This window comes from Merops nubicus, unplaced genomic scaffold (assembly GCF_000691845.1).
Source record: "Merops nubicus isolate BGI_N331 unplaced genomic scaffold, ASM69184v1 scaffold3229, whole genome shotgun sequence".
NCBI lineage: Eukaryota > Metazoa > Chordata > Aves > Coraciiformes > Meropidae > Merops > Merops nubicus.
The window spans coordinates 28975-37638 of NW_008628846.1; the positions used below are offsets into that span (position 1 = coordinate 28975).

Here is an 8664-nt window from a genome sequence, read left to right on the forward strand (position 1 = left end):
AGAGGAGGGGAAAAGGGAGAGGAGGGGAAAAGGATGCTCCATTTGTTATTGGTACTACATCCAAAGCTCTCCCAACAGCTGTGATCTTGTTCTCCTCTTTTTGAATATCACCCCTCAGCCCCTTCTCCTCCACTTTTAGCCAACAAAACCAGTAACCATTTGGATCCATTTCAGCCCCTAGAGCCCACAACCATTCCAGGCCGTTATTCGGTCACAGGGCTGACATCACCCTTCACTCCTCCACCCTTCACCTCAAACAGATCTTTGTTCACTTCGTCACACCAGCTTTTCATATTTATACCTTTCTGTGATGACACACTGGGTGTGGCTGCCCTATGTGAAAGGGGGGGAGGTGATTCAGGTTCAGAAATTTTCAGTTTGCTGCATTTCTTTGAGTGAATTCTTTGAGGAATTTCACTCACCCCACAAGTGAGGGCTTCAAGCAAGCCCTGCAGCAGCATCGTGGATAGAACCACCCTAGTTCAGTGGCCACGTTGGTGCCCACACAAGATGCCCCATCACCACGTGAGAGAAAGGTGGATGCAGAGCCAGCCTACTGAATTTGACTACAGGTTGTCATAGAAATGCCAGAAAATTCTCTGAAATAAAAGGAGACTGATTTTAAACGGGTCTCTATGAAATGCAGAATTCAAACAGCACTTGGAATTTTCACAGCAGAGGTTGTCACCAAGTGCATCACCTCTGACTGTTCAGAATACTTAATAAATCACTTGGTGTTTGACCTTTCGTTGTTTCTTTGTCAAAAAATGAGCTGTAGCACATTCCCAGGCCTGTAAAATACTGTCTTGGGCCCATTACAAGGGCTAGAACACAACAGCTACACCAGGTCAGACCACAGATCCGTCCAGATGCCTGGGGAGAAGCACAGGAGCAGGAAAATGCAGTGATCCTTCCCTGACATTTCTGCAGCTTCCAGCAATTTATGATTCAGCATAAACCAGAAGCATTATTTTGCATTTAATAACCCTCAAAGGGCATTTCCTTCTTGTCCTGACTTTTTAAACTCCTGTTTCCTGAGTGGTGCAGGAAGGCATCCCAGGGCCTGGCAGCACCAGAGCTGAACCAGCAGCACCTCCTTCTGCCCGGGCTGAACCCGCCTGTGGAAAATCCCACCTGCAGAAACCCTGAGCAGCTGCTGTGTGCTCACCTTCCCCATCCAGCTCCTGACTTTGCAGCAACACTCCTCCACATCCCCCCCATCTTCTTTCTGACCAGACTCAGCCTCTCCTACAGCAGCCACTCCATACTTCTATTAATCTTGCTGCTCTCCTCTACCTTTTCCAGCTCCTCGTCTCATTTGGGATGAGGACACTACAACTGTACAGAGATAGGGGTGCATTCAGTGGCACGATTTCCTAATTCTTTCCTTATAATTCCTAACATGGAACTTCCTTTTTTGAGCAAATACCACCAAACACTGTGTTGCTAAGTTCCCTCATGATCTTGTTTCTGAGTAGCAAGAGTCAGCTCAGAGCCTGTACTAGAGCAGATTAGGATCGGAGCTTTTTTCTGTGTGCATTGTCTGATTTTTATCTGTGCTAAATTTTATCACTCATTAGATCATGCAATCAGCAACTCAAGGTCTTTCTACAGATCAGCCCTCGTTTCACTACCCCAAATAACTTGGTACTGTTGGCAAACTCTGTCTTGTCTCCCTCTGCCTCTCCTGCAGATCAGACACGAACACACAGAGTGTCACCGATCTTCCCCGGGGACTGTGGGTTCCCTCTCTCCTATCAACAGACCTTTGCCCTATTCTCCAACAGTGATTTTTCCATGTCCTCTCCTCTTTAAGAGCCTTTCCTTATGATGGGAGTCACATGGGCCACTTTCCAATTTTCTTGAAAAAATTTAGAGCTATGAAGCAGGGCACTGCTCTCCCCCCTTCTTTCGCTTTTTGCTGCCCCGGTACTGCTCACAGATTTCCTCATTCCTTTCACAAACTTCTTTGTGCTTTTATTGAAATTCTCTTTAACAAGACCATTTTACTTATCTCTGGGTGTGAAATGTGGTCATCCCAAAACTGTACTGTGAATTATTCTTAAAAAGCTGGGGTTGGCCTCGTTTCCAGGGCAACGCCGTGTTTGTGAGCAGGGGCTCATTACAGCAAGATGCTGTTTGAGGAGAAATTCCTTCTGTCTAGAGGCAACTCTGATGCTGCTCTTGTGCCAGAATGTTTCTCGTGGTTGTCTCCAATTAGCCCTCCTAAAATCTAGGACACTTTTCTCCAGCCTGGCTGTTGCCACCAGAAGGATGTCCACCTACAGCCTCAGTACTTACATCACCAATTTAGAATCTGATTCAAAGCTGAATTCATTTTGTAAACAGGCTGTTCCTGAAAGCTGAGTATCTTAGAAAGCAGTGCTCACAGCCCTCCTTCAAGCTGGCCTTTTCCTTCCTGCATTCTGCCTAGAGTGTAGACCTACCTCTACCCGCTCCAAATACTTTATTCTCTCAAATAAACACAAATCTCAAAGAGTTTTTTTTTCCCCAAACATTATTCCCACGAAACAAGTTGCAAACAAAGCTTGAGGCTTGTTGAAAACTCAAATGCTTCATTCTAGTGAACTTCCAAGAAGAAAGGCAGTCTCTCAGAAGGAATTATGGTTTTTAAGAATTGTGTGATGGGAATTGTTCTTGAGCTCTGATGGGCCCTTCACACCCACCTCGTTACTGGTTTTTGAGCAACACCAGTCCCGGGGAGCTCTGAACAGACATTTTCAGAGCAGTGTTAAGAAAAGAGCTGTACTAGTTACGCAAAGAGGCTGCTGGAGTCTCTCAGCACTTACTGCAAAACCCTCCTCCCCTTTTGTGTGAGATTCACCTCCGTTACCACAGGCAGCCAGCAGCTCTGCTCCTCTGGCTCCCTCTCACAGTCTAGCTTTACTTCAGTTTTCCGCTTGCCTTTTCCATACATGGAAAAGTGAAAAACAAACAAAAAACAGGCCCAGAAAAAAAAAAGTCCTAACAAGGACAACTCGGCTGCATGAAGCTTAAATTATGGCTGAGACAAAGACCAAAGCCATAAGCATGTGCCTCCCTCAGCCTGCCACCCTGCGAGCAGGCGAGCCACGAATACTTTTTGGGGAAAAAAAAAACACATTAGATTTTCTGAAACTACATTTGCTTCCCTTTAAAGGGAAAAAAACCCTCCACCACACAGTGTTGGAATCTCAGTGTCACTACAGGTTTGTAGCTGCCTTGACCCAGCCTGTGCATCCTTGCACAAGAGCAGCTCTGGTGACTCAACTCAGCAGCACCACACGTCTCCTGCAGGACTCCCCCGTGTCGCTCAGGGAACAAGGCCAGGCCAAGATCAAAGGTGGCGAGATGCCAGGCAGGGGAGAAAGCTCCTTTGGAAGCTGGGAGTTGTTCTCCCAGCTTTCTGCACGTTCTGTCCAACAAGCTCCCACCCCACAGCCTGGAAGTGTCCTTTTGGGTGCACGGAGGACCCCTGAGGAGTTCAGAGGCAAAAGCTGGCTCTTCTGTATTTACATAGCTGTGACGTAAGGAGACAATGTGCTCTCCACCTTGTCCCAGGAAGCCAGGGCAGACTGACTCAGCCCGTGGCAAAGCCACAGGCAGCCCTGTGTCTCCCACATGAACACTGGCAGGAATGAAGCCGCCCACTCACCTTGGGGATCTTGGCAAACCGCCCGACTCGGGTATCGCGGATGCTGGTTAGATCCAGAATTTCCATCTCCTACAGCAGAATAAGGACAAGGAAAATGAGGAAAGACAAGGAAGGAAGGATAGAAGTGCACTGCAGAGCCCCCAGAAGCTGCAGCAGGTCTCAGCCAGCACCCTTCACTGGGTGAGAACTGTCCCACCAGGGCCTCACTGCTGGCCTGTACAGCTGGCCACTGGCCAGGGTGGAGGTGGCCCCAGCCTGCAGCACTGGACCCTTCAGGGTGAGGCCAGAGGCTCGGTGCAGATCCCTGTGACGAGGAGCACAGGACACACACAGGTTCACATGGGGACACTGTCCACTTACAAGTCCATGTGCTCCCACACCCCACTCATGTCCTCAGCCTGTCCTTCTCCGCACACCCAGCACGGCACAGCTGAGCCGAGGGGAGGCAGGACCCCTCTGCCCAGGTCACCCCAGCAGACCTTCACCTCCTCTGTTGGGAAGCAACTCCCATGGAGGACATTTCCACATTCTAGGCAGCCCACCCCACGCCCTCACTGCTGGCTAGTTGTCATGTTTGTTTGTTCTTTTAACACCCCACCTGGATTTCCTTCCTCTGTTAGTGAGCTGTCTGCTCACCATGGGTCTGGAGAACAAATTACACTTGTTGCAGCAGCAGATAATACAATTGACCAAGATCACAACAAGGAACAATGTGGACACCATGTCTTCTGGCTGTATCCCCAGTTTATTGTCAAGCAGGATGGGAATTCTACTCCTAACCCCACTCCTTTCCGAATCTCTAGTCCAAAAGCAGGGCAGGTTTTCTTCCTTGCTGTCATGACAAGAGTCAGTCAAAGGTCACCAAGCCACACAAACCCAACAGACAAACTATGGACTGTTCCACACCAATGCTCTGTACCTGCCCATCTCCTGTCCCTGGTCACCCTGCTCAAGCCAGCCTGCTCAGGACCTTCCCTGCTCTGCCCCAGCTCCCTCTGGCAGCCAGCATTTGCCCCCCAGCCCACCAGCTCACACTGCCTGCAGATTCCCTCAGAGGACAGGGAAGATGCCAGCCAAGTGCTTCCCCAAGGATGTCAAGCAGGCTGCTGCTCCACTGCTGCTCTCCAGTTTGTTTGGTGTATGTTAGATGCTAATCAGCAGCACTTTCCAGGGCCCTTTCCAGCCTCAGTTTCCTCATGCCAGCTGTGCTTCCTCACCCCAGCCCCTTCCCCAGGTAATTAACTCCCTGCACCACCAACCCAGAGAAACATCTCACTTTTGGTGGGTGACAACAGCTCCTCTTGCACCATTCTGTGCATCTGCTCCAGCTCTACCACTTCTTCCTGCTGTCTGCTGGAGCCCTGACAGCCAAAACTGCACTGCCAGGAGCGGGCCCTGAAAGGGGAAGGAGCTGAGGGAGTGGGCTGGGAGGAGAGCAGCCCTCCTGGGGCTGTGGCAGTCCCAGCCCGGGGACACTGTGTTCCCAGAGGACTGGGCTGCGTGGCACTGCCTGGCCCCAGCTGCCACTGCCACACAATCTTCTGCGAAGGCAGAGCTCCCCCAAAACCCCCCAGGTCTCCTGGCCAGGGTGCTGTGCAGGACTGCCTCTGTCTCTTTATCTACCATGTCTCCTCAGCATGTAGGTCACGAGGAGGAAGTAGAGCTGAACCACAGCTCTGCTCTGGAAAGCAGAAGTAAGCCCAGCCTCCCACCTCCAGTCGGCCAGACCTCCCCACCCCTCGGTGCTGCTCATCACTGAGGAATGGAACTCTCTCTCCTGAGCTGGCTGCCTCCTGCTCTCCTCCAGCAGCCAGCACCCTGTGCTGCACCCAGCACACAGCACCCCGGCCTGACAGGACCACAACTCGCTCTCCAGACTCGAGGGAGTCTCTCCAGCACTACAGTTTGTTTGGTTTTTTGTTAATTTGGAGACCAAGCTGTGAAGTCTTAGCACTTACCTTGTTCTGATAGGTCCAGTATAAGTAAAATCCCTTCGGATCCACTCGGAGAATGACAGGAGAAGCACTTGCTGTTTCCTGGCCAACAAAATAACAAAAGAAGGTCAGCACCTTACATGACTTGGAGAACTCACCCCGGGGCATGAGGTTCCCAGTTCAAACATGGACCCAGTTGGGTGAATCACCCTCTGTGATTTATGGAAATGAACCAGGTGATTTTAGCACCTCTCCAGCATCACAGGGTGTGGCCAAAGCTGATCTCTGCTGGAGCCCGGGTCTCACCTAACACTGCACTTAGCTAGAACTGCTCTCTTGGCTCTTCCTGTACAATGAACTGAGAAGAAAGTGTCTGTAGATGCAAGTAATTGTTTCACCTTCCCTCCAAGGCACCTACTTCATTCTACGAGCTCCAGAAGCAGCCTAGGCCAAGCAGAGACAGCACTCTCCCTGGCACTGCCCACCTGGGTGCTCAGGCCAGTTATGATCTGGGCTCTCTTCACAAAGAACAGACCCAGTCAGGAAGAGTACAAGGAGGGGTCCATCCAACACAGCAGATGAGTCTGCTTTAGGTGGTGATTCTTAAACTCCACGCACTAGCTCTACACAGACTCTTTAAAAAAAGCAGCTATTTAAACACCCACACTACAAGCACAAAATGAGATGAAGTTTTTGGGGCTGATCCTGAAGCCCCCATCCAGCAGGGAGACCCTCCCGAGCAGAACCAAGGCATGTCCCAAGAGGAGACAGAGGCTGCTGGGAGGTGGTGGGCTTTGCCTCTGAATAATTACACTGCTTCTGCACTTGCAGACAAAGGCCTCCTCACAGACATTCTCAGACAACGTTCATTCCCATCTCACACGTGAGCCAGTGCTGAGACATGACATCAGTGTGAGGTCTCTGGAGACAGAGATGAAGCACGTGTGGTGCCTCTGTGTGGGCCCCAGCCCATCCACTCATTCAGTACAGAGGGCTCCTCACTGCCTTTGTTTGACCTCTGGTGCCACAGAAGACAGGATCATAAGGCCCATCAGCACTTCTAGAAGGCTTTCAAACTCAGTTTGGGATGCTGCAATACCCAGCTACTGAGATGAAACCAGCAAAGGAATCTGGAAGTTCTATTCCACCCATTGGCTTTGGGTCCTTCAGTTTGTCACTAAACTCATCCTTCCCTGCAGAGTGTATCTGTGTGCAGGGACATCCACTTCCAGAGTCAGTGTTCCTCAGTACAGCACACCAGTCCTACGTTCTCCTTCTCCTCCCTGCTGTCCCCTCAGGGCGTGGAGGGACAGTGGTGACCCACACAGCACCAGCCCTGCTCCCCCAGCGAGGGCACGGAGGGCAGAGCAGGCCCTGAGCTCTGCTGCTGCCTGTGCCATGGCTCAGATTAACCTTATCTCCCACACAGCAGCCTCCCTGGGAGCTGTGGCTGCAGCAGGGACTGCTGACTGCTGGCTCCCAGCAGGGCTGTGGAGGGCTGGGGGCTGTGGGGACAATGGTGAGTCCTGCAGGAGGGGGCCTGGCAGCCAACCTGCCTGCTGCCCACACCCTGGAGTTCAACCCCAGGGCACAAAGCAAGGGCTGTCTGCTGAAATCCTGTAATCCATAACCTTTATAAGAGACAGAAACATTTTTGCTTCTACTACAAGGGCCAAGAGCCAGCACAGGGCCAAACCCACATGCATCTGCTCCACTTCAGGGGTCAGCTACCACACCGTGCCCCACATGAGGCTCTGGAAGGGTTCCCAAGCTGGTTCTTGACATAAACTATCCTCCATGTAGTAGGACTTGACTTCTTTATTCTGCTCAGCAGCCCCAGCTTGCCGGGTGCTAAAGAAAGCACAGCAGAGCTGCTCCTTACCTCAGGATGCTGGAACCCACCCAGGACAGGTCAGAAGAGCCCTGCCTGTCAGAGGTCCCACTGCACCCTCCTCCAGAGAAGACACTGCACACGCTGGACAAGGTGAAGGCACTACAGAAAAAGTGTGGGTTTGCTTTTCTCAAGGAACTGTTGGGTACAGTGAAGGCTCCAGTCCAGTCCCAAACTGGACAGAGCAATGTGAGGAGCCAACGGGATCTCCCTGCAGTCCTTTGCCTCACATACTGTGGAAGGAGTTCAACCAGCACAGCCAGGTCAGTTCAAAGAGTGAGATACAGAAACACAGGCCCATGACCTCTGAAGAGCAACATTCCTGCAGCCTGGAGCTCTTGCCATCATCCCCTGCAGCCTGCTCTAACTGTGGAGGGGGAAAGCCTGAGGAGATGGAGCAGTGTGACCAGAACAGCCCACTTGTGGAGAAGACTTTCAGCATTGTTGGAGGTCAAGTCTGGAAGGTGCTTAGTAATTAAAGGTGACCTTTTAGGAATGTTCACAAGTCTGTAAGTCTTAGGGGGAAAACCACACAGGACTTTAGCTCTCTAACTCCCACGGCTGCAGCAGCAAATAAACACTGCTGGGTCTTGGAAGCCCAACTGGACTCCACTTGGGTTTCCAGGGAGCCTAATTATCCCAGGAATTCCCAGTGAAGTACTTAACAGCTTCAAGTTTTTGGGAAACTAGTCCCCAGGGACTGAGCACAGAAAATCAGCAGCAATTTTAGACAAGCTTGGCTACTGTTATTCTCAGAAACCAAATCCCTTCTCAAATCCATAGAAGCCACAAGTGTCCCACTGGCATGGCAAGAAGGGGCAGGCTGCACTTTCCCCCGTGCTCTGGGGTCATCCTCCTTTGGGTACAGCTAGTGGAGCATCTGCCCAGTGGTCCTCCAGCTTGTCCTCCTCAGCACCAATTGTACATCGCTCTTTCCTCCTTCCTCAGTGCCACGGGACCACCCCTGCTTCTGCTGCACACAAGTGGTGACCAACCTCCCCCCCACACACTGCCTTGGGACTGAAAACTCTACTCCAGCTTTACACCCACGAAGTAAATGCTAATCCCTCCTGCCCTGATGCTGGGGGCTCCTTCTAACGCGCCTCATTTGCAACAGCACAGCGAATGTTTCCCCAGGATCTTGGTGAATAATCATAACCTGGCCTGCCCCCATTGCAGCAACA

At 51.3% G+C, this 8664-nt stretch overlaps 1 protein-coding gene across 1 annotated transcript in view; it reads right to left on the minus strand.

Moving 5' to 3' along the window:
* The window catches only part of PLCB2 (phospholipase C, beta 2), a gene marked incomplete at both ends in the record, with an annotated part of 34658 nt that extends 28967 nt beyond the window's left edge, over positions 1 to 5691 (minus strand). The window contains 2 exons of the mRNA XM_008946777.1: positions 3656 to 3724; positions 5614 to 5691. Coding sequence (XP_008945025.1) covers positions 3656 to 3724; positions 5614 to 5691 — 147 coding nt within the window. The remainder of the gene's footprint in view (positions 1 to 3655; positions 3725 to 5613) is intronic.
* Positions 5692 to 8664: the final 2973 nt, after the last annotated feature.